At 39.7% G+C, this 26,811-nt stretch overlaps 1 protein-coding gene across 4 annotated transcripts; it reads right to left on the bottom strand.

Annotated features, from left to right (window-relative positions):
* LOC114689956 (dimethylaniline monooxygenase [N-oxide-forming] 3) lies at window positions 1-25,142 on the bottom strand. Of its 4 annotated transcripts, none has more exons than XM_037211321.1 (10): window positions 25,028-25,124; window positions 20,520-20,597; window positions 19,346-19,483; window positions 11,861-12,049; window positions 11,055-11,217; window positions 10,241-10,383; window positions 7,117-7,316; window positions 4,737-5,092; window positions 1,408-1,480; window positions 1-723 (listed from the first exon to the last, which is right to left on the bottom strand). In XM_037211321.1, exons 3-10 carry the CDS (start codon window positions 19,475-19,477, stop codon window positions 381-383), a joined length of 1,599 nt encoding a protein of 532 aa, XP_037067216.1. In that variant the 5' UTR covers window positions 19,478-19,483; window positions 20,520-20,597; window positions 25,028-25,124; the 3' UTR covers window positions 1-380. The 4 variants fall into 4 exon arrangements, with proteins under 4 accessions (XP_037067216.1, XP_037067217.1, XP_037067218.1 ...); XM_037211322.1 differs by having other exon boundaries at window positions 20,520-20,589; window positions 25,028-25,119; XM_037211323.1 differs by having other exon boundaries at window positions 20,520-20,574; window positions 25,028-25,116.
* Between the last annotated feature and the right edge of the window lie 1,669 nt (window positions 25,143-26,811).

The following is a 26,811-nucleotide window of genomic DNA, read 5'->3' as shown; positions in this document are numbered from 1 at the left end:
TTATGTTCTAAATGCTCTATTTTATTCATTGTTTGTATTTGAAGTATATCTTTCAAGCATTATTTGAAAGAGAAAAGGAACCACTTGCAATTGTTTCAGAAAATGATTCAAGTTGGACATAAAAACATAGCTCTCCTTACAAAGTGTTAGTGAAACTTAGAGAGAACTGACTTACAACCTCTGAAAACCAGTATGATTCTGAAAGAGGCTTACTTACAAGACCAGAGCAAACACTGTCTTGCTTACTAATTAATGCCTTTGTGTCCTGCCAAATGAACTTGAACAGGAAAGGAATAGGTATGAAAATCTTAATTTTTAAATAGGAAAGATCCTGCCTTGTTATTGTCAGTGACTACCTGAGATTCTAGAGGGAATCCCAATCAGATGAGCACAAGGCAAACAGCAATGAGCAGAATAGGAACCGCAAGGAGCCTGAGCAAATGAAAGTATGAGCAAGGCTTCTGAACACCACTAACAACACGAGTCTTCATAGGCTTCAGTGACCGGTCCCACTGGGTTAGGATGGCATTCCTGGCTCCTGACCACTTCCCTGGACCTTCCAACCGGAACTGGTAGGGGCTGCAAGGGCCAAAGAACACTTCGATGGCCAACCTGGGATCCTTGAGAAACAGCTGTAGGATGTTGGGCTTTGCTCCAATAAAGGAGGCCAGTTCATCCATGTAAACAATATAATCTGTCTGGATGGTCTCACTGTTGCCAAACCTAGAAATGGAGAGGAGAGACTTCTGTGACACACATACTTCGCAGAAGCAGGAAGAGGGAAGGCGGCTCATGTCTATCAGGGGCAGTTGTTCTCTTGTGTTATTGAGGGGAATATTTCATATCTCATTTGGAAATAAATTCTTCAACTCTACAGAGCAGTGGAGAACGTTCGTGTCCCTGTGAGCAAATGGATAATTGTCTCTTGCTCAAGTGAAGTTATTCATTTGCAGCCCAGAGCTAATGAGTGACAGTTCAGGAATGGAGTCTAGTTTTCTAGGTTAATTCTCATGCCGCTGAGTCAATTTCATTTAAAGCATCTACTTGAAGTATCATCTACCTTGTGAAAGATTTCTGGGCTAGAGAACAGGGTTACTCTGAGTCCATCACTTTTGCATGTCTTTTCTGGGATGTACTGCAGAAGACAGGGCAAACGGGGACAAAATACAATGAGGATCCTTAGTCTCACTCTGCACCTTGCACCGAGTGGGACCCAATGCAGTGGCAGGCGTGAAGATCTCCACTAATGATTCTTGGATGGAAGAATGTGGCACATAGCTTTCACTCTGTTAACTTTATGAAGGATCATTTAAGATGAAATCAGTTTCAAATATTGACAAAAAATCCTGGTTTTCTATGCAAATCCTAGATCTACATTATTATATATCTACAATATAAAGCTCTTACCATTTGAGTTTTTTCCCCATTTTCTCATCAATATCATCCATCATGTCTTTTACAGAAGGCAAAATGCATGTTCCTGAAAAAGAAGAAAGGGCAAAAATGATTGTTTCATGAATCCAGCATAGGGGTACTCCAGTATTTTCATTCTCAGTGAATTATGAGTCATGTTATATTTTCACTTTTAAAAATGTTTATTTTTTCTGTGCGTGTGCGCATGCATTCATGCCATGGCACAGGCATGGGGGTCGCAGGACAACTTTCTGGAGTCACTTCTCTCCTTTCACTAAGTTCCAGGGATCAAATCCAGGTCATCAGGCTTTGGAGGCGAGCACTTTTACCCACGGAGCCCTCTTACTGGTCCTATTTTCATTTTGACTTTTTGCTGTTCAGCAAAACAAAGTTTTGAGCAAATTAGTAGGTGATGGTTTTCAGACTGATGAAGGATTCCCACTCTTCTCCGAACACTTGTCACAATAACGAAAGTCTAGTAGGGAATTATCTTCTTATCTTGGTTCTTAAAGATATCGGATGTTTAATAATAATTGAAGACCTATATCATAAACTTTCAATCATATTTTAAAGAATATTTTCTATAAATTATAGTCTAATGCAGGTGAATGGTAATTATTTTTCAGATTTTTTGTGTGTATGGAGTGTGTGTGTATCTTTTTGCATATGTCTGTATGTGTGTTGTGTGTAAGACAGACAGAAAGATAGATGGATAGATAGATAGAGGGATAGATAGATAGATAGATAGACAGACAGAGGGATAGATAGAGGGATATATGAGAGAGAGGGGGGAGCACATAGAGACAGAGAAAGACAGAGACAGAGAGAATGAGCAGAGGTCAGAGGTCAATCTCAAGCACCCTTCTCTACAGCTCCCTACATTAGCTTTTGAGATATGGATGGTCTGCTGTTGAACACAAAGCTCACCAGCTGACTAGACAAGCTAGCCAGCAAATCACAGGTGCCCTCCTGTATCCACCCACTGCCCCCAGTACTAGGGTCCAGGCAGGCACTGATGTATGTGGAATTTTCACATGGGCGTTGGGGATCTGGACTCAGGCTGCCATGCCTTCATGATAAGTACTTTATTTATGGAACCATCTCTCTGCTCTGATTTTTATTTCAAGATTCAAGGAAAAAAAATCTCCTTAGGGAATTCAGTCTTGCTTTGCCAGAGAAGGGGATTTCAGCAGATAAGGTGAGAACTCAGTAAACCCCCAATTCTCTTGGTGGAGAAACAAGAGATGTTAAGAGTGACTGAGATGATGGACTGTCCAGGATATGGGGAGTGCCAGGTGATAAGATGCCATTTGAAACTCCCTCAGGATTTTAGGCTCATATAAGCTAATATGGGTCTCTGAAACACAGACTAAAATATATTGTAGGATAATTTCTTTGGCAATGCTGGAATGACTTTTGAATGAGATTAGAATTTATCTCAAAGATGACTGCTCACCCTTAGCAGTGACTTGTTGAACTCACCAATCTTGCAACCCTTACAGCATCATTGGACAGCTTTTGTCAACATGGCCTCATTATAGCCCCTGGGCTCTGTCTTAACCAGGTGCAGGTAAAGAGACTGGGAGGTGGGAAATGTGTTCATAAGCCAACTCACTCCCACCATCAGGTTGCTTGAAATTGGTTCTTCTGTCTTGGGGTTCTGATTTTTTCTTTTCTGGGTGCTGTGAACCAAATCCAGGGCTTTGTGCTCATTAGGCAAGTGCTTATCACTAAACTTAATCCTCTGCCCTTAGCTGTAGCACTGATTCTCCCAAACTAAGTTGTTTGTTCAATTGCCCATTTCTTATAATCTAAGCATTTGCCTTTTCCATCAATTTCCTGTCAGTTGCCCACTTTGCATTCCTCTTTCAAGATTATTCTTACAACTTGTTAGTCTACTTATTTACATTGTGTCTGTGAATGCATACATACCCAGGTATCGTGGTGTGTGTGTGTGTGTGTGTGTGTGTGTGTGTGTGTGTGTGTGTGGTGTGGTGGTGGTGGTGGTGGTCAGAGGACAACTCGTGGAAGTCAGTTGTGTCAGTTTTATCCTTCTGCCTTGTGGGTCCTCAGAGTGGAGCCCAGGTTTGTCAGCCTTGGCATCGAGCACCCATGTCAACTGAGTCATCTCCTTCCCCGCTTCCCCTTTTTGTTTTATTTTCTTCCCTTATTTTCTTTTCTCAGAGCCAAAGTTACAACTCTTGTCCTCACAGAGAGTTAGTGATCTCCCTTTAAGTCCAGTCTCCCTGAGGTGCTGCTGCTTTGCCGGAGTCACTTAGGCCTCTGAGGCCACCTCCTGAGCAGGTAGAGGCAAATGTGACCCAGGGAGATCACTGCTGAGTAGGACCATGCTGAAATAGGTAGCAGCCCGGTGGCCCAGGCTGTACAGGGCCGTGTATACCCACTCTAAGCTTCAACAGGAAAGGGAGACTCTGTAAACCCCCAGCAAGTCAGGGTAGCACTAGAAGCTTTAGCTATGGCTTGGAAAGGAGCCAACTTTGCTAAAACTCCCCCATCGAAAAGTTTCATAACTTAAGGTTCAACTAAACTTTGCTCAGTATACTCTGACATCTCTGTTTTTTCTTTAATTATGGCTCTATGTGTTTTCATGATCTGTGGCTGCTCACAGCTGTATTCATTCGTTACTGTGACTCTGATCATTCATCTGTTACTGTGACTCTGATCTCAGCTCTGCTGCCTTCCTTCCGCGCCTTACCCTAATCAAGTCTGTTGTTTCCTTTTCCTTTTGAAAACATGAATACTATGTACTCTCGTATCTTAGAGATTAAACACCTCTCACATCTTGTACTTCCTGTCTCAAGTCAACCACTGCTTGTCCTTCACTAACACACTGCGGAGAAGAAAATAGCACAGAAGAGCCGCTGCCTTCCTGGAGTCTGTGCTCTCCCTGGTTGTAGATATCTGCGGCTGACTGGAGATTGGCCTGGAACTATCCTTCCCTATCACCCTTTCAAGTAATGTAATTCTATTCAGTTTGAAATCACAATTTAATTGTGTTTTCAATTAAATTTAATGTTGCCATGCTGTTAGGACCATGAACTCTTGGAGTTCTTGTCTATTGAATGATCTCAGGTAATTGTCAGCTCCCAAGAATCAGAAGCAGCAAAAATCTCCTAATAATATCATACCATTTCATACGATAACCTAGTGCCACATGCTTCAAATTGCTTATAGAGTACAGCACCAATGGAAATAGAGTTACAAATTCACAACGCTGGATAGGTCTCTTAATTAGGATTATTACTTAGATTCTGAAAAGTGCTCTCATTAGCATCCATTGTTGAACTTTTTGGCCCACTTACCCTTTATTACTTGTGCAGCCCAGCGTGCCTGCAGGTCAGTTGTGGGGATGGCAGCACCAAGGGACTGGACAAGGCCAATCACTGCCATGGTTGGTTTCTCCAGCTGAGGAGGGAAGATGCCTTTGTACAAGGTGACCTCATTGTTTCTGCTTTTGATGATGGAGTCATCCAGGAAGGGGTAGGCATAACCATAGCCTGTTGCGAAGATGACACAGTCAATGTCTTCAAACACAGTCCCATCCTCAAAGACAGCAGAGGTCTCTGTGAACTCCTTTACGTTAGGCTTGATGGTCACAGTGCCGCACAGGATGCGGGCTGGGAGCTCATCATTGAACACAGGCTCTTTCCTGAGGGTTCTGTATGGACAGAAGAGACTGGTCATTGTAACAGTAACATGCCCCCCCCTCTTGTCTTAGTCTTTATACCAATTGTGAAGGAAGGAACACAACAATCAAAGAGTTTTCCCTAAGCTATGGAATATCACTAATGCATGTGAAGAATAAACCTTATATGAATGTAGGAAGTAGGAGAAGTTGCTATCATGCCTATGTCCAGAAAAGTTCTAATGTACCTGGTATCTGAAGTCTTTCATTACTTCCTATTACCCATGAAATTGAGAAGATTCAGTCCTCTTGAATTCCCCATATCTCACTTTTCTCTTCTGGAATGACAATGTCATGTATCTTAGATCACAGGGAGATCTGAATAATATGAGGGATTTTGTAGGCTGTAGCACAGACAAAGCACTAACTAACAGTGTTAACTTCTATTCTTATTTTCCAAACTGGTCATGGTAAGATAGACTTGAAAGGGTGAAAGGAAAACATGAGAGGACTACACCTGAGTTTCCACAGAGTAGTGAAATGTGAGCCACATGAAGTAATTGCACCACTTAGGTCAAAGAAAATGCTCCTGGGAACTTAGAGAAGGCTAGAAGAAGGGGAGAATAATTTGAAGCATTGGCCCCTGGGGATCTGAAAAGAGATCCTTATTTTTGATTAGTAAAATCTCTATACATATGGATTATTCGGAAGTTGACAATGAACTTGAATAGCATGGAAGGAAAGGGCTGTTTATGTATGGCCAAGACAGGAGAAGAAGCTGCAGGAAGAGAAACTGAGGCAGTGAGATTAGGTGGAATTCTGGTGGGAAAAGTGCTAGATTCAACTGCACTTTTTACCTGCCAGTTGTATTAAACTCAGTGCCCTCAGTCATTAAGCACCCCAGCCTCACTGAGACTGCATTTGCCAAGGCTATTAGAATAAAGCAGAAGGGTCAATTATTTTCTTGAACTTACTAGTAACTCTTGACTTAGTTAATTGCGTCTTCCCTCCTGAAACACTGTCTGTCTTCAAAGATCATTACTTTTTCTTAGTTCCTTTCCTAACATGACTATTTTCGCTCAGTGTTCCCTGCTGCTCTTTTCTTCTCCCACCTGATTGCTGAACTCAGCCCCCTTTTATCCTTCTGCATCTACACTCCTCTTTCAAGAGATGGCATAGAATTTAACTTAGAGTTTGAACCTAATTCAAGAACCCTCTTAAAAACTGTCTTTATGGCATTTTCATCCCCCTAGCCTGCATTGTATTCTCTATAACACACAGCTTTCTACTAAACATTTATTGTATGTTTATGGCTACTAAGAGTGTACTCTAGTAGGACAGGATTCTGCTTGTTCTAGACCCTGATATATCCACAAACACTTACTTGGGACCTGACACAGTAAATACTTCATTTGTATTTGCTGAGTTAATGAATTTGTAAGAAGTTTGGGATTTGTATGCAATGTTGAAGAGATGCAAGATTCATGTAGACCTGGTAGAGTGAGAGCATTCTTTGAAGGGGTTGAGAAAAGAGTACTCCACTTTGACATTAAGTGTGAAGTCACCAAGTTTTATAGATTAAAAAACAAAGGACCTTGAATCAGCAGATGTGGTTTATACTGAAGGTTGCTTCTACTTCCTGAATGTGGGACTTTGGTAACATTATTAATTCTATTGTACTTCAGTTTTCTTAGAAAAGCAGGAGAACAAACAGAGCCCTCTTCATAGTTGTGTGGGTGTAGGTCATATGCCAGAGCCTAAAGGAGAGGATAGGTAAGACTCTGGTAATATATGAAGTGCTTAAAACAAGTTTATTTTTATTACTGTTACTATGGGTACTAATTGCTTCAGTGTTACCTAACTTTCTAGGTGTACAAATCTGGTATGAAGGTTATGTGGAAATCATTCCCAATATTTGCAGTTCTTTATCCTTTGATACAGGAGGTGTGATTACTTCATGAATATTTTTTGATTTATTTTGAGGTTGCAACACACATCAAGGGTTGTTGACATGGAAGTAAATGTTAGCAGGCACATTGTGTTTTAGTCCACATTACCCATTTAAAGGCATCAAGCCATAGTTTTCGTGCTTGAATCTTGCATTCATCTGCCTCATGTACCACCAGTCAGAGATGGCTGTGGGTAAGTTGTTCTTGAGGAAAGTTTGAAATCGAGTGATCACCAACATGTCCCAGGGGTAGCCATCATCCCAGACTCGGCTCATCACCCAAGATCCACTTCTGGAGCTGATGACGACCTTAAAAATACAAATGCTAAATGTAGTGCATATTGTAAGATGCCCTCTATATCTCCCTATGGGAATGGGCTTGTTACTCTTGCTCTTGGGTTTTTAGTTTTGTTCTTTATTTGTTTTGTTGTTTTCTTTTACCAGGAGGAAGTAGGAATCCCTCAGCTGCCAGACCCCCTAAAGATAATTGTTTTGACTAAAGAAATGGGCTCCACTCAGGTCTTATTTCCTTTCTGGGTTTTCTGAATTCACTGATTGGTCCATGTAGGACCCTCGTTTCAGCTTGGTTCATATCCATAAGTCCATCAAAGCTTAAGCATAAGGCAAAAAGAAGCTATCTTTCCTTCCTGGGAGATATTGACTCCAAGAGTACTTTTAGACAAGCTTCCTCTGCTCTAATATGCTTCTAAAAGTTGGCTACCCTGTTGCTGATGACAGGAACCAGCTTATTTCAGTCATGTCTTACTTAGCACAGGTGACAGTCAGTATGACTTCCAATCATATTTCTCTGGGTGCTTATCCAACTACTGATAGCTACAGAGAAGCAGTTATGATCCCCAAATAGGCATTGGTATAAAATAAGGCAAGCAAATTGCGATCAGGACACCATAGGCACAAATCCTGGCCCTCCTACCTCGATGTGACACAGGGAAGATTACTTTAACTTCACTGATCTTGTTTCCCCTCTTCTAAACCAGAAAGGAACATCATCTACCCCTTCAGATTTTCATGAGATCAATTCAGCATGATAACCTGTGCCATATGGCTGATATCACCTCACATATAATGTGATCAGTAAATCCTTTCCTTTCTCTCCATTAATTCCTAACAGTAAGTCTTTAGGTTTCTTCTATTTATTTCTTCTTTTCGTTTTAAATTATGTAATGCCATTATGCCCATTATGCAAGAAACTAGCTAGATAAGAAATGTACCTTGAGAGCTTCAGAAATTGGTTTTCTTCCCTGTAATTCATTCCATATGCAGACATAAATATCTTATCACCCTGGTTCATCCTATTGCTCTTAGTTCGAAAACCTTAAACGATATACTTTTACTTATGAATAATCCATGTTTTTTTTTTTCAGTTCTGCACTGAAGTCTTTGAGAAGATTGCTCACTGGGACTCCAACCTTTCTTTCCTATCTCAGTTCCTGTAGCTGCTCTGCTCTTGGATCTGAAGCTCTGAATTTTATTTTTCTTGTTTTCTCCCGCTCCGATCTTAAGTTCCTCTGAGCTTTCTAAGAAGTTGCTGATATTTCTGTCTTCAATTATCTTTTTTCCCCAAATGGGAAAAGTAAGATTCAATGACTCTTTACCTACAGTCGAAGGCACTCACTTATGTGGGAGCATTAAAGCACCGTGATGGATTATATCCATTGTTGATATTAAGAACCTTTATTTCAGCAAGACGAGTCAGTATTTGTCAAATACACAGTACTGATTCCTGTCTTCATGCTTTGCTATCATTCCCCTTTCTAAGAACAGCTTCTGCAACTATTGCAACTATATATATTTATATATATATATTTATATTTCTCTTTCAAAAATGGGTTCAGGACCATCTCCGTTGTGTTGCCTCTGAGTCTGGAATGTTGTAGGCATTTAGTGTCGGAATCATCCATTTATCTTTTATTCCAGTGCTAGCTCTTACACCGTTGTCATGCATTTTGCTTATCTCTTGAGATTGTCTATGTGTGCCATTTTGTGTGTGTGTGTGTGTGTGTGTGTGTGTGTGTGTGTGTGTGTTGACTAGATTGTATGACCTCTTAAGAAAGAAGGTCATGTGGTTCATTTCTTTGCATGCCTCCTGCTTGTCAAGTGCAGTGTGTGGACAGGGCATAGGAATAGATTTTTATGCCATTTGTCCTGACATGATCATCATACATCTTGACAATAATATCATGGAGTAAAACTAGAAACATACTGGGATGCTCAGGGACCTTATCAGTAGTATATGACATCAGAAGGACTAACATCTGGAAATAAGATTCCTGCCTTTGGACTTCTGGAAAAGCAACCTTTAATGAATCTTTCAAAGTGAGGAGATGGCATTTATTGAAAGTCACACCCTAAGGGGATCTTCATCACTCCCCTCCATCCTCCTTTCAGTCTCCCTTTTCACCCTTCTTTCCTAAACCCACCGAGATGCAGCCAAGACGCCTTTTGTCAGTTTTTGAGACACCAAGTTTCTCACTTCAAGACACTCTACCTGGAGACCTCTTCTGATACTGTGCTTTTCTCAACTTCTGGTTCTCATGTGTCATCGTCTCCAGGGGTCTTTGCCTCCACATGGGGAGCAGGTCACCCCTATTAATCACATGGAACCTGGGCTTTGTTTTTCTTGCTAGCACTTTCCGCAATCATAGTTTACACATTAGAGCATTTACTTAGTTAATATCTTGGAGTTCAAGAGTGAGGGGTATGTGTGTTTAGTTCAACATTCTTTCTCCAATACCTAGGCAAGTGCCCAGAACAAGAAATAACCAGAGATTGAATGCATGCAGCTCTCTGTCAATATTGACCAAATCAGGTTTTAACTATGTCACATTCTCATTTCTAAATTGGCTTGGTGTTTATCTGTTTCATTGATGAGGAGACCAGAAACCCAGAAGTGTCTCAGTCATAGCTTTAACCTAAAGTCAACTAGTTTTAGAAGAAGTGATTACACACACACACACACACACACACACACACACACACACACACACACCAGGTATCAAATGTCTCAAGGAGCTTGTTGGGTAGGAAACATCACTAATGATACCTATAAAGCAATTTCAAATCCCACTTGTTACCTAGGAAGCTGAGGTATGTGAAATATCCCTTGGTTTTCACATGCCATCCCATTCTATAATGGTTTGCAAAGGATAATAAAGGATAATAACTGTTTCTGTTCCTTTAAGATTGTCTGTGGAGTGTGTGGGATACGGTACCTGTTGAGCTGTGTGGCTGAGTTCCGCAGCAATGTCACAGCCTGAGTTCCCCAGGCCAATCACCAGGGCTCGTTTTCCCTTCCACATCCCTGGTTCCTTGTAGTCCCTGCTGTGGAAGCATTTGCCTTTAAAACGGTTCAGTCCTGAGTGAAAAATGAGAAATATATGAATCAATTTGATTTCTATTAAAATAAAACAATAAAATATTTAGTGGTCACAAAATAAGAAAATGTAATAGTCTTAATAAATTATATATAACAGAAATGTATTTTAATCTGTCTGTTTGTAGTTTAATTAAAAAGACATTAATGCAGTTTGGGGATGGCTTGAGTCTATTCCCCAGAGGTACATGTGCTGCCAGCTTGGTGTGGATATAAAGCTTTAAGAGGTGGTGGCAACTGGGAAGTAAGTTGGTCTTTGAGGACACCACCCTTGGAAAGGAGGGTGGAGGAGTTTGGTTACACGAGAGCAGTAACTTTTTAGCTCTAAAAAGAGCAAGCCTGCCTGTTGAATCCCTCTAGCTGCCTTCTCACTTTGTAATCCTCAGCTGCTGGACAGGGCTAGTTCTTTTTCCACTTCCTTACCATGCCGTGATGCAACTGGGGCAGGGTGCGGGGAATGCCCTTGCTAGAAGGCTAGCCCCATGCTCTTTAGACTTGCCAGCGCCTGTAATTATGGGCCAAATCTCTTTTCCCTACAATGTCTCAATCGCCAGGCATTCTGTTACTTGCATGAGAAAGTAGACTAAAATAGACATCACTAAGATGTTTATTCTCAACAGATGTGTAGATGACTTCCTCAATTTCAGTCTTACCTGGAAAGGAGTCTTTTGGTAGGTGGGGGTACACATGATGCCCAGAACAAATCATTACAGCATCAAAGATGGCTGTTTCTGTTTTACCATTCTTTTCAGTGGTAACTTCCCATTTGCCAGTAGTTGAGAAATCAGGACATTTATTTATACTGGTTACAAATGTCTAAGGAATGCAGAGAGAAAGCCTACTTTAATATGCTAATAGTAGATTGGTCTTAATAAAATCATTTAATTAGTAAGGATTTTGATTTCTTAAGGAATTTAAAAGTCCCTCAGAAGAAATAAGAACATTAGATTGTGTATGTATGTGTATAGGTGTGTGTGTGTGTGTGTGTGTGTGTGTGTGTGTGTGTGTTCTTCTTCGGCTTGTTTTTAAATATTTTTCATTGTTTACTGCAAATGGTTACATTTATGGTCTCACAAAAGCATGGCTTTCTATGCTTTACACAAAAAGTCTAACTAATATCTAGTTCTAAATGTTTTGTATTTTTTTCCATTAAACTTCTTTTTGACACAGGGACTATTTAGAAAGTAAATTTACAAACCCATGGATATTTTGTATCTGTTTTTTTGTTACTGGTTTCTAAGTTGTTGCCATTTTGATGTTAGAACTATATGTGGTATAGTTGCATATTTATGACAGATTCATGAGAGAAAAATAGTGTTCACCAATCTACAATTAGAAAAAGCAAACTGTTAAAAATATTGATGAAAGAAAGGGACCCTAGGGGAAAGGTGGGAAAAGAGCCACCGCCATGGACTTCCTGATTGCTCTGTCTGACACTGCTTGGCGGATAGCACCTTACCTCAAATTGTATGTATTTTAGAAGGTTCTTTTCTTTGGCAAATGAAACGATGTATTCTTGGAGCTTGCTGTTATGCATAAAGTTGGGGAAGTCATCAGGATAGGGGAAGTCTGGAAAGCACATCATTTCTTTGGAAGAGTTGGTGAAGACTGATCGGTAAATGCTAGCCCTGCCCTCTTCTGTATGGTCCTGTGAATGAAATTTCCAGATGGAGGAAGATTGGTAAGTGAGTATACAGTTCTTGTTTATATTCAGTTCCAAGTCATTGTAGTAAGTTGAATTGTCCTTTACCCACTAGTGAATCTGATAAGATGATAAGTAAATATGAACTTGCCCTAAACAATTTACCAAGGCGATTTAGAATGTGGAAGCACATATTTAATCTATTTTCTTTTAAGGGAAACAACTTCTTCGTTTCCTTTTAGAAGTACACAACTAGAATTTTAATTTATATAACATGGTGATGGCTGTTTTCATAGCTCAACTCCACAGGATTTCACTATGTCACCAACTCATGAACATGAGCAACTAGCAGTCAATTTGATTTGCAAAAACAGTGATAGGCAATTGGCTCTATCTATAAGATTTGTAAATGTGAGCATTTTAAATCCTAATCTCTCAAAATTGAATATAAAGTTCGTACTGCTTATTTTGAACCAAGCATATTGAATTTATGAGCATTGCCTGCCTAATGAGCATTTATGTAGGTAGCAGAGTTTCAACTTGTAGAAATATAGAAATGTTTGCATTGGTAATATTTTTTAATTTAATTAATTAATTTATTTATTTTACATCCTGACCACAGTTTCTCTCCTTCCTCTCCTCTCATCCCTCCCCCCTTCCCTCTGCTCACCCTTAATCACATCCTCTTTTGTTTCTGTTCAGAAAGGGACAGGCCTCCCATGGGTATCAATAAAGCATGGCATGTCAAGTTGTGGTAAGACTAAGCACCTCCCCTTGTATTAAGGCTGGGCAAGATGATCCAGTATGAGGAATAGGTTCACAAGAGCCAGCCAAAGCATTAGGGACAGCCACTTCTCCCATTGTTAGGAGTCCCACAAGTAGATCAAGCTACACAATTGTCATATATATTTAGAGGGCTTAGGTCACCTATATATTTATATATTTAGGGCCTGGTTCAGACTCTGTGAGTTCTTATGAGCCAGGTTAGTTGTTTCTGTGGGTTTTCTTATAATGTCCTTGACCCCTCTGGCTCCTACAATCCTTCCCCCTCTCTTCAGCAGGGTTACCCATATTAATGGGGAAGTTACAGAATTGTGCTAAAAATTCTAAAGGAGGTACTAAGTGATGATGAAAGAAGAAAGAAAAGTCGAAGAAAAAAAGACTTAGCAAAGATCAGATCAGGACATTGTATACTGGTTCTCATCTGTAGCCATACACTAGGAAACTCACACACAGACACACAGACACACACCACTACCACCACCACTACCACCACCACCACCACCACCACCAATAACAACAAAACAGCCCCATCAAGCCAACCAACCAACCAACCAACCAACCAACCAACCAACCAACCAATCAAAGACTTTGTTTTAGTTGGCCTGGAGTTTCAAATGTCTTTCAAGTAACAGTGTAGAATAAAATTGGTAGAGGTAATGACCACCAAAGTAGATTCTATGCAGAAGCACATCTTAGAACCTTTTTGTTGCAGATGGTGCCTGAACGTATATGTGAGGTGAATTAAAGACACTAAATAAAAAATATATATGCTTGTTTATGGGTGGAGTATATCTGTGTGTCCATATGCAAATGTGTCCCCTATTCTCTCTCTCTCTCTCTCTCTCTCTCTCTCTCTCTCTCTCTCTCTCTCTCTCTCTCTCTCTCTCTGTGTGTGTGTAGTTCAACCTCAGGTGCGTGTTCTTTAAGAGCCATCCACTCACTGATAAGGCTAGGCTGGCTTGTAAGAAAGCTCCAGGAATCCTTCTGCCTCTGCCTCACAGTGTTTGGATTACAAACCTGGGTGCTGAGGTTTGAACTCAGATGCTCACACTTGCAAAAGAAGCACTTTACTGACTGAACTAGATCCTCAGCCCAGGCATTAAATTAAAAAAAAAATAGTGTAAAGACAATGATAAAAGAGCTGAAACTTTGCTTGGATCTCTAAAACCTCCAAGGTATGTTGTGAATGCTCTATAGGTCTAGATGAAATATGTCTTTCTCAGCACTTCCATAAACAAGAAATCAGTAAGCTGTCTGGATTGGACCTTAAGCTTTGTGATGAAAGATTAAATTGCAGATCTCTATGGATGGTTGTGAGTTTGTAGAGAAACATGTAGATCATTAGAAAGTTCTCAATAGGTGTCATGTAATTCAAAGCTGATGGGTGCCTGGGTTATGACCTTTTAGTAAACACTGGAATATTAGATCATGCCAATGACTATCACTAGCATGACTGAAGTTTGTTTATTGTCAAGGGACAAATTAGCTATTTCGTTTGTTTCAAAAAGGAATGAGACTTTGAAACGGGACCCGAGTTTTCTGCTGTTCATGTGACTCATGCACATGGCTAGTCTGCATGCGATTTTTGAGGCATTGAAGAAATATGTAGCTTCCAGTGAATTTAGAAAGCTTAATAGAAATGATATTGCTAGGGAAGAGGAAAAAAATAAGGGATACATTGATTCACATAGAGCCTCTCAACCTGAAAATCCCAAATCTGAAATGTTTTGAGCACCAGCATGGTAGCAAAATAAAAAGAATCCAGCTGTAGGTGGGACAGCTGTAGAGACCTCCCCCCTCTTCAAGGCTCAGGGAATGTTGTAGAAGAAAGGGTAGAAAGAACATCAGGGGATGGAGAAGGGTGTTGTGAAAAGATGTCCTCTGGACAGGACATGGCTGTTGCACACATGCTGCTGTTGAACTCACAGCAGGTGTTGTTGCCTGCACGGGACCCACACAAGGTCAAGCCCGTTAAAAATTCAAACATGGACTGGGGAAGGGGCTTCTGCGGTCCCACTCCAAGGTGAGGAACTATTGGCAGTTAATGGCTGCTGGGAGGAGGAAGGAACTCTTTCTTTCCTCCTTCCTTCCTTTCTTTCTCCCTCCCTCTTCCCTCTCTCTCTTTTTCCTTCTTTCTTTTTGTTCTCAACCCATCCTGACTTCATTCCCCCCCTCCACTCTTCCCAGTAACCTCCCCACCCCTCTCAGATCCACTCCCCCTGTTTCCTTCAGAAAAGATCTTCCATGTCTATCAACTGAATGCAGCAAACAAGATACACTAAATCTAGGCACAAAGCCTCATATCAAGGCTGGGTGAGGTAACCCAGTAGGAAGAAAAGGGTCGCAAGAGCAGATGAAAGTGTCAGAGATACCCCCATTCTCACTGTTAGGAGTCCCACAGAAATACCAAGCTAACAACCATAACATGTATGCAGAGGATCTAGTGCAGACCCATGCAGGCTAGAATTACCTTTTTTTAAAATCGTATTTGGCTACTGGTAGATTACTCAAGCCCCTGTGGATGACCCACACCCATGAGCAGATAGGCAGCACTAACTGAACTCAGTGAATTACACACACACACACACACACACACACACACACAAAATGAAGTTGAGAAGGCAATGTGTCTGGGAATGGGGAAGGGGGAATTGGAGTGAGGAACTGGGGGTGGATATGAGGCACATATGATCAAGATACACTGAATACATGCATACAATTTTCAAATCATAAATAAAAATTAATAAAATGGTTGTGTATAGAAAAAGAGCCTTTATTAAACTTCTTGTAAATCAATGCAATTTATGAATTAATTGTTTGGGGGAGGGCTGTTGGGGAACAGAAATTTTAGCTAAAACTGTGACCTGGTCAAAGTAGTTTATCTACTCTGTGGGTCAGCAGTGAGAGGGCAGTACATCACTCTGGCTTTGAATCAGGGATGGAATAAGAACTCAATGACTACCTGCTGATAGGCTACTTGGGATAAATGGATAGTTAGTGATAAAACATCAAATGAACTTTAAAATGTGTCCTATACTGCCTTTTGTAGCTGTCTCATTAGTTTTGGGTTTTGTAAGAACAAATTCCACACCTGAATCTTCTAAATTGCTTTTTTTTTTAATCCCTCCCCTGCCCTCTCCTGCCTTCTCTTCTCCCCTCTCCTGCCCTCTCCTGCCCTCCTCTTGACCCTATGTATTCTAGGCTGGCCTGAAACTTGTTGTGTATCTGAGAATGGTCTTGAGCTTCCAGATCCTCTTGCTTCCACCTTCTGAGTGCTGAGATTAGAGGTGAGAGCCACTATGCCCGGTTTTGTGGTGCTGGGAATTCAACCTAAGGCTTCTGAATGAACTCTGAATTGTATTAATTTGTAAACTCTACCACTGACCCACATTCCCAGCATCTCATTTTTGACATTATTATTGTTATTAACTTAGTGTACTGTTTTGCTTGCATTGTTAGTAAATAGCAAGCTTACATAAATACTAAAGAAGTGTTTTAAAATAAATTTCTTTAAAAACAAGTAACATTACACAGACTAAGTAGGTTTAGCAATGTGTATAGCAGCAATTAGTGGAAAAGTCAAGGCTTGTTAATGAGTATACAATGCATAAAAAATTAGTATTTGTATTAGTAATGCAAAATGTGTTGGAGGAAACAGGAATGGAGAGATTTTATATGTGATTTAAGTTGTTTAATTTAAAGTAGATATAACTACTTTCTGCCTGTGTTAATAAACTGAGTGTTTTGTGTTTTAAAATAAGCATTTTAATTGTATATAGTCATTGTAAATAGATGATATTGTCCTCCATAAAGGCACTTTGTCAGGAGTGTGTTTCTCCAGAGAGCACAGTGCCCTCCCATACTCCCAACATTACTACTTTAATTGTATTACCTTGTAAGCTATCATATAAAAATCATATACATGTAGGCATTCCATAGTGCTTAAACTAGAGTATTTAGAAATTATATCTTTTAAATCATTAAAAATATGCTAACTATCCCAGAATAATTGTGCATATTTTGAGCCACAATGTTTCAATGAATAGGTACAATACATGTTGATCAGATTAAGGAAACGAGTTTTCTATCCCTTGTCATCACGTTGTGTTTGGAGTGCTAGGGTGACTCTTTTACTGTTATTCAAAAACCACATAATTGGTTACTAGAAACTATAATATAGAGCATATTACTTCAATCTACTTGTTTTTGTGTGTCTGCTGTCTAAACTCCCAGTGTCTACTCCATCTCTCTCCTTTCCCAGCCTTTAGTATTTGCTACTACACATTCAATTATTTAAGAACACATTTTGTTAATTTAACACAATGACTTCCATTTTCAACTGTTTTGCCGAAAATAATGGGATGATATTCTTTTTAAGGTCAAGCACTATTCCATTCAGACTATGTGCCACACTTACTTCATCCATTCACCTATCATATCTAGTGCTGCTGGGGCCATATCCATTTTCTCTTTGCCTGTATTAATGTCTTGAAATGCTTCCCCTGTTTTCTTCTAGTAATTATAGTAGTTCTGGATCTTACGTTTAAGTTTTTAAAACCATTTTTGCTTTATTTTTATGTGCATGAGAGGTATAGGGGGTCAAGTTTAATAATCCATTTGTGAATTTCCTGTTTTTCCAGTACCATTTACCAAAGAGCTTATCTTTTCATTTTCTAGTAAGATTAAAGAGGAAGAGATTATAAAACTACATAACTACAAAGGAGCTGGACATAGTGGTGCACATTTCTAATCCCAGCATTTGGGAGGCAGAGGCACAGGTGGATCTCTGTGCATTTGAGTTCATCCTGGTCTACAGAGGGAGTTTCTAGATACCTAGGGCCAGGGCTATGCAGAGACCCTGTTTCAAACAAACAAACAAACAAACAAACAAACAAACAAACAAAGAACAAAACAATGACAACAACAACAAAGCAACAAATTCCCCTCTCAAAACAAAACAAAAACACAACTACAAAGGAATAAGTTTAACCAGGGAAGTAAAAGACTTTTCAATGAAAATTGTAAAACTCATGAAAGAGATTAAGGAAGACCTCAGCAAATGGAAATAACTCTGAAGTTTACAGATGGGAAGAATTGATGTTACTATGTACGTACTACCCTAGTTATTTACAGATTCAATGCAGATTATTATTCGATCTATCAACATACCAATGATGTTCTTCACAAAACTAGTGAAAAATGTCCTGGAATTCCTCTGGAAGGACAGAAGACTCCAAATAGATACAATTGACTTGAACCAAACCAAACCAAAGCAGTACTAAAGAAACAAACAAAAAACCAAAAGCTGGAAGTAATCATATTCCCTGACTCTGAAATATACCACAAAGCTATGGAAACCAAAACAGCATGGTAGTGGCATAAAAACAGACACCTAGACCAGTGGAACAGTATGTAGAGAAATAACCTAAGACATTTGTAGCTAATTGATTCTTGACCAAATCTACTTGAGAAATTGAAATTTGTGGTCCAAATCACTAACATGACCTTTTGGAACCTCACATTTGAAACATTTATGCTGCGTGATATCATTCTATATGCTGTGAATATGTGTTCCTCTGATTGGTTGATAAATAAAATGCTGATTGGCCAGTAGCCAGGTAGAAAGTATAAGTGGGGCAAGCAGAGAGGAGAAATCTGGGAAGAGGAAGGCTGAGTCAGGAGTCACCAGTCAGACACAGAGGAAGCAAGATGACAAGGCAGAACTGAGAAAAGGTACCAAACCATGTGGCTAAGCATAGATAAGAATTATGGGTTAATTTAAGTGCAAGAATTAGTAATAAGCCTGAGCTAATGGCCAAGCAGTTAAAATTAATATAAGCTTCTGAGTGATTATTTTATAAGCAGGCCACAGGACTGCGGGGTCCTGGTGGGATCAGAGAAACTTTCCCACAACACATTATTTATTTTGTGTGACAAATGTATACATGTTCAAGAGCATGCTGAGGACAGAAGTTGAAGTCTTCCTCAATCCCTTTCCTCCTTTTTTGAGGCACAGTCTCTCATTGAGCATGAGCTCACTGAGTTGGCTAGACTGGCTGTCTGGTAGCCATATGTATGGGTATAGCTTTGCCTCACTACATGGCATCATAGGTGTACACCACTGCACCCTGACTTTTATGTATTTTCTGGGGATCCAAGCTCAGATCCTTATGCTTGTGGGGCCAAAAACTTTACTCACTGAGCCATCTCCAAGACCTATCTGTTAGCTTTTAAACAAGGAAGACGTATATTTATATTATATAAAAGTACCTAGTATTTGACTATGGATTTTTAATCTCCAAGTGACTCTTGTGATTTATCAGAGGCAAATTCTGTAAATAAACTAACTCTCTAAGGCAACTGGTTTTCTGCTAAATTGCAAGGAGGTTATTTCTGACCTGCTTCCTATCTTATGTTTTGTGGGATCCAATCCTGCTAGGAATCACAACTGTCACCTATGCAGGCCTGGAGCCTCCTCCTCCTCCACTTCCCTGCTGGTTGCACAGAGGCCACACTCACTGAGAATTTCCATAGGCCTCCAACGTCATCGCTCCTCTCAAAGCAGGTGGGCTCCAGCCCCTCCTCCAGACAGCTCCTGATGGAGGCCAGGCCACTGACACCGGCTCCAACGATAGCCACTCTCCTCTTCATGGGTTCCTGTGGAGCGAGGCAGAGGTCATTTCCAGCAGCATTTCTGAGACCTTACTTTGGTGTTTGTTTTTGGTTTAATGGGAAATTTTGTTTTGGCGTGCATGAAAACCTATCCAAAGTACTTCAGAACTTCTGTTAGTCATCAAAGTACTTTCTGGTTCTTGGCAAATAAGCAGCTAAAAAAGACTTGTGATCTTTGGTAACCTCACATTTTAAGTTTGTTTAACTTTGAAACAAGTTTGTGTGTGTGTGTGTGTGTGTGTGTGTGTGTGTGTGTGTGTGTGTGTAACCTATGGAATCCTCCTGCATCCTTCAATTCATCTCTGGATTACTTGTAATTTATAATATTACCAATTCATTGGAAATACTTGTTTTGCTATATCACTTCAATAATATCAAGAAAGAAAAAAAAACATGTGTGTATTCAATACAGATGCAAACCTCATAAGCCTAACCACATCATTGGTTCATGGGTACTTGAATCTTTATATATGAAACACACAGATATACATACACTTATACACATACATACTTTTACATACATACATGTGTACACACATATACATACAACATACATGTATGCTTATGTCTATTTTATTTGACATAAGACTGGGAACACCTACATCTGAATATGTCAGATAGTCTGTCCTTTTCCTTCCTCAACAAAAGTCGCCATTGCCTTCAAACAATATCTTCCCATTATTATTCATTCTCAACTCCATTCTCTTCCAAGAAAATCATGCTTCCTAATCTTTTCCTTTCCTTAGATTCTACTCCTACTTCTCTATTTTTCTTTTTGAGTAAAATTCCGTAGCTCTGCAAACAAACAAAATACTTAGATGATGAGAATCCTATTTTAGGACACCCAGGAAAAATAAAAACCAGGCAACTTCCTAAATGGCATGCCATGTTCTTTCTAGCCACAGTGAATGAAGAACCACCTAACTCCATTCACCCACCCGGCACTCCTCCACACTCCTTTTTGCATTCACCTCCCAGACTCCCCTACCTATAGCCCATTGCAATAGCTTTCTTTTTCTACCTTTTCCTTGTCTTCCTTTCTTCTGTGTGTTTAAGCCTCAAGTCTTCTGGGGAGTCTGAAAGAGAAAATACTGGGCACCTGATGGTAAGTTGGGGAGTGTGCTATTGGAATAGGGAGGAGCTTCTCTTAAAGGGATAATCCTTGGTCCTGTAGCAAGTGAGCACACACCCCAGCTCCTATGATGTGCAGGTCTCTGGGGCCACCTTTCTGGTCACTCAGACCTGCTTTCCTGTTAGCAACCTCCAGTTTCACCCGTAGGCAGCAATTTCTCCAAGTTGCTATGGTTCTCGATTCCATTTCCTTATGTATAATTCCAAAGTTTACCTTATTTTCCTTATCTGTAGGTCTTTTGAGGTAGCCCAAGATAACCTTCCAAACTCTATGGGAAATTAATCATAATTGGATTGGAGATAGACCAGCAGTGAAGATAGCTTTTCTATGCTATGAAAAAAAATCCTTGACTTACTAGTAGCCAGTAGGTCAGACCTGGTCATGGGCTTTAGAAAAATTGTATTATTCAAGTGAATCTTGCTGAGGGTGTTGTGGGTCTTCTGTGAGACCTTCCTCAGCAGATTTAAAGTCAAAGCTTGCAACTGTATTTTAAAGGAATTCCACAGGGAAGAGTTTGGAAGTGAATGTGTCTCTTGCCATTGCACTTTACCCTCCTCATGGGCCTCCGGTGGGAGAAGTGTCCACTGTACTCTATCTGCTCAGAAGGGATGAGACTTCCAGTCAGGCAAAGACCTGAGAGGAGACTATGCCCATTCTTCAAGACCTTCACTAAGCTATCATCTCCTCCAGTCAAGCTCTCTGCCTAGTTACAGACATAGGTCTCAGCATCCGAAACTGCCTGCCACTTGGTCAAAGTGGCATAGGGACATATGGTCAGAGCCATGAGGAAGTGTTCTACATAAGGGGCCAAGAAGTCAACAGAGTCAACAAAGTCAAACTCAGCTCTTCAGAAAGCAGTGAAGATAAGCTTGCACTTAAAAGCATTTATTAAACTCAGTTAGGCACCTAACTTCAACGGAAGCCTTTTTAAACAGTAATTTTACAAGCTTTATTTTCTGTGAGTAATCTAATGCATATATCTTTAGTTGTTGTTTTTATTCAAATATTTATATTTCTGCAAAATTGAGACTTAGTTTGTTGAATATGTATTTTCTAAAAGAGCCATTGCAGTGTGAGTATGTTCACAAAATGCCTCACAGTCTAGAATAGGAAGAAACAACTATACTTTAAACAGTAAACTTGTACAGTGACTGGCCTGGGTGGAAAAACAGACATATGGGCAATGTTAGGTCTTGTTTAAAAGTAACTGAATGTAGAATAATGACAGTTTGTTAACATACTTGATTTTTAAAGAAAGCACTTGCTTCCAAAAAAGAGATTAATTAGGTAGAGATTCACACATCTTATCAGTTGAAATGGCTTGTCCAAATATATTTAAATAACTTTGTCTGAATTGCACAATGCACTGTGCCTGTGACTTTGAAATGCTAGCTGTGTCACATCATTTCTGTTATTTTTCCTACCAAGTGATGCCAAATGCTGTGCTGTTATGTGGTTGATGGCGACATAGTGTCTTTCTCTAAGACAACTTGGTTTATGTTCATGCAATAACAGGTGATGCTGATGCTCTAGAGAGAATGAAGGCAGGGTAGCTGGCACATCTCTCGGATTCTCCTGCAGGTCACAAGTGCTGCTGATACCAGTGTTCACACTGCTAGAAACATTGTCAAGTCAGCATATGTTGATAGATCAAGATGGTCATGTCTCCAATCTCTCTATACCTCCTGAGAAGCACTGACTCCTTTTCCTTCAAACTTTATTGAGACATAACAAGTTAGAGTTGTACATCATTAAACTTTATTGGTGCACACATGCATGCGTGCGTGCGTGCGTGCTGCGTGCGTGCGTGTGTGTGTGTGTGTGTGCGTGTGTGTGTGTGTGTGTGTGTGTATGTTGTGTGTGTACATGTGTGGGTATAAAGGGGACAACTTTGGATGTCAGAAACACTATCTCTTTTTAATAAAGGCTCTCTCAGTGGTTTGGAGCTCACTGAATAGACTATGCTGTGGCCAGCAAGCCTCAAACATCTTTCTGTCTCCATTTCCCACACATCATGACCTGCCTAGATTGATTTTACACAAGTTCTAGGTACTCAACTCAGGTCCTTATGCTTACAAGGCAAGCATGTTACCAACTGAGCTGTCTCCCAAGCCATACTCTTATGTTTTAAATTTTATACTTATTCATATTTATCAGGGAGTTTTATAATTCCACATTGTTTCTGAGCTTTTTGTTTCAACTGGAAAGTTCTCCCTGCATTTTTAAAAATAAGATAGGCCTAAGGATAAGCTCTCTCAGGTTTCTGGCATTGAAAATGCCTTTACCTCTTTTATTTCTTTGGACAGTTGTGATACTTTGAGTTTAGTTTTTTCCTTTCTGGCAGTTCTTCTTTGAAAAGTGCCATCCTGCAGTCCCTGCTGATAAATCCCTTGAAATCCTTATGTTGGTGTCATTGCATATAATGAGTCTCTTTTATGTTGACGTTTTTGAAACCATGGGTCTGTCTTTGACAAATGCTTACTGATAGAGAAATGAATAAATTACTTAATTCCCAGAAGATAGTCTGTGGTTACGAAAAAGCTATAATGTAGCTATCACAGTTGTAAGAGATGGTTTAGAGAAATCTTATGTCACACGGAAAGCAGATACAACATGTACAAAGGCTATTGCATTTTTACTAGAAAAATGTAAAGTTATTTAAAAATTCTCTAAAATATGAATGCAAGCACATATAGGCACACTCACACAATGTAAAATAAACTTATATTAAAGAGAAAAATATGGCTGCATGTATACACTAAGTTGTTAATATCCTTTACCCTGTTGAGCAGGGGGACCATGTATGAGTCTAGATGAAAGAGCCAAGAGGAAACAACAGTCAGATAAACCAACAGCATCAAACATGAACAAAATATTTTCACTGCGTAAAATAAAACAAAATGTTCTAGAACTTAGATGACAAGACTACGCATTTATTCTGGAGCTAACAAGTCAGTGCAAATTTGAACACGTGTCTCAGACAAGGTCTGGCTGTGATTCACTGTGATTTTTGATCACTGAGTTCACTGTTGAGCAATACCGAGTTGAGAGCTGGCTCCAACCACGGGGCCTGTGGGCTTCTGTCACCCACTATCCTTTGCCACTGGGTAAGGCTACTTGTCCTCACACTGCAAATGTTACCCCATGATCAAGACCCATAAGGGAACTTGCAACTCTGAGTTCCCACCTAAAGCTTTCATAATTGTTTCTGAGGTGACAGAGATGGATGTCATCAGGATAGCAACCCATCATCAGAGCCTTCCTTAGCAAGAGCTCTGTGGGATGAGAGAATTTTAATGTGATTTAGGAGATTTCTTGTCTTGTTGGGGCTTGGCAGTAGGGGCCAAGATAAACTACTGGGTTCCATTCCATTTCCCAGACCACATGAGCTGGAACTGGTATGAAGAGCAGGGACCTAGTTCAGAGTTCAGCCCAGAGCACTTGGCGGCTCTATTCCTACATTCTACATGTGGGATTGGACAGTGAAGTCAGACACATTCCTTAAGGCTAGCAGGAAGCAGAGCTAATGTCAGCTTGAGAGTCACAACAGACAATTAAAAAATATCCTTTACTTTAAATCATATCATTGTAGATACCTTAGATATTACTAGATACCTTGGGCAGGACAATTTTTCATTCTATTGGCCTGTTCTTAGGATTTCTGGATATTTATCTCTCTTGGAATATTGTTGCTGATAAATGCTAATTATGCCTGCCAGGCATTAGAAAAACATAAAACAAAACAAAACAACCCTGTGCCTACTGATTGCCAGCTAAAGAAGTTTCAGTATCTCTGTGAACCACTTATAGGTCAACTATGTTCTTACATTTAGACAAAAACAAACCAAAAAAACAAACAAAAAAAATGAAGGACCTTAACTGATTTATTCAAATTGTGACTTACTAGTTCAACATATATTTCAAGAATATGTGTTATGTATCAAACACTGAACATGACTTATAAGATAGAGAATAGAGTTTGGCCAATAAGACAGACATAAACAGTTGTTATCACTATAACATGTGCACACAATTGTACATGCACACACACATTTTTATATATTAATTTAGTAAATAATTGTCTACACTGTATCAGGTAATATTCTAAGAATCACTCACACCTTCCAAGTACACATAGGTAATGTCCTAAGAATCACTCACTCCTTCCCAGTACACATATTCAAGTGCTCTCCACATTGTTTTCCCGTTCTACTCTTAATTATCTGACAACAATAGTTTATATTTAAAACATAAGGCTGAGATATTAGTCCATTCACTATCTCTCTCAACCCAAGGATACCATCCAAAGGAGGAGATATATCGCTTATTGACATATAAGTAGTTTAAAAACCATTTAGACAGGCTAGCATTTAAAAGATAAAATAGTTTGACATTACCTTTAAAAGTTCAGAGTTCATAAAAATGCTGCACGTTAGAATAAAAATGCTGTGCTAACTGTTATTGTGTGGCCTTCGCTACTGATTAAACAAGTTGATTTGAAGAACAGAGTGCGATGGTTTATGTAAGTCCTGGTACATTGTACACTTGTGAACTGGACTTTCTGGCTTGGCTTCTGAAGGTACTGGAAGATATTCAACTGTTATTTGATCTTTTCCTTTGAGACCAAAAAGCACTGTGTTTAAGCACGTAACTCAGTTTCTTCTGATGCTGGAATTGAAGCTGTGATGTTATTTCTAGCTTGCAGTCAAATATTTTCATTCGTGGGACTGACTTAGGTTTGAGAATGGTCCTTACTTGCTTGATGAAAGGACTTATTTTATGGTCAGTAGTCAGAAACCTAGTTCTACAGAAGAGACACATTTCTACTTGGGGAAGCTCACTTAAATTTAAGAAACTTCAATCAGTACCACTGTTCTGTTTCTCTTTCATTCTCTTGTTGAGATGAATGACTACAGCATCTTAACTCAGGTGATAACCAAGCTTGGGAAACGACTGTAACAGAGCATGTTGTTTCTCATCAGAGGCTTCATATCTTAACTTGACAATAAATGTCAGGCCTTGACTAAAGAATGAGATGGGTGAGCAAAATATACGAAATTTATGATGGAAACTGGAAGCTAACAGAAAACCATCTTGTTAGTTTTATGTGCAGGCACCACATAAACTCCATATGTGAACAAAACTTCCAGTAACTTGCTTAGTCCTAAAAGTGGCAGCTTCCCCAGGCATGTGAGCCAGGGTGAGGCCTAAGGTATGCATGAGTGCTGTCCTATGACACTGAAGCAATGGAACAGGGAAGAGCGCAGAGGACAAAATGAGGAAAAAGTCAGAAAACTCAAGGGAAATGACTTATGGCCAGACAGATCTGGTTTGAAACTCAGTTTACTCTTTTAGCTTTCTTTTTCTTTTCCTTCCTTTAAAAAATGATTTGCTTTGGTTTTTGGTTTTTCAAGACAGAGTTTCCCTGTGTAGCCCTGGCTGTCCTGGAACTTAATTTGTAGGCTAGGCTGGCCTTGAACTCAGAGATCTACCTGCCTCTGCCTCCCAAGCTCTGGGATTAAAGGTGTGTATCATCACTGACAGGCTTAAAAGTGTTTTTGAGGTTTGAATGTTTTCTTTATTAGACTTTCTTATTTAAACTTTTATTTTTAAAAATTGGTATGTAGAACATTAGTTATCATTATGACATTTTAGTTTTTCAAAGGTTTTATTTTTGAGTATGTGCATGTGTATTGTGTGTGGGTTTGTATCTATGGGTACAGTGCCTGTGAGATCATGAATGGGGTTAGATCCCTGGATCTGGAGTTGGGCAGTTGTGAGCTGCCCAATGTGGGTGCTGGGAACTTATTTGGGTCCTCTGTGAGAGCAAGAGATGTTCTTAACCACTGCACTATCTCTCTAGCCCATTGTTATATTTTCAAACAAAATGTGTTTTAGTAAATTTTTCTCCTCCCTCCTTACTATCTATACTCTATTAGGATCTTGTATTCTTGGGTTCGAATGAGCTTTTTCCAAAAGAGGAAAGGCTTTTGGGCCGATTTTCTAGCAGTAGTCACGCAGTGGTCATGAAGACAAATCATCCATTTCCTTGTTTCAGATTACAGACATTGGCTGTAGTCAGTGATACTGTGGTGACTGTGGGGCAGTGAGGTAAACAAAGCTGAGGTAACAGAGGAGCTTGAGCCTGAAAGTAAGAGCATGAGATGAAGAGCTGCTTACA

The sequence above is a fragment of the Peromyscus leucopus genome, chromosome 15, assembly GCF_004664715.2.
Source record: "Peromyscus leucopus breed LL Stock chromosome 15, UCI_PerLeu_2.1, whole genome shotgun sequence".
NCBI classification, from domain to species: Eukaryota; Metazoa; Chordata; class Mammalia; order Rodentia; family Cricetidae; genus Peromyscus; species Peromyscus leucopus.
The sequence above is the reverse complement of the archived record's forward strand: the minus strand, read 5'-3'. Positions and strand labels throughout refer to the sequence as shown.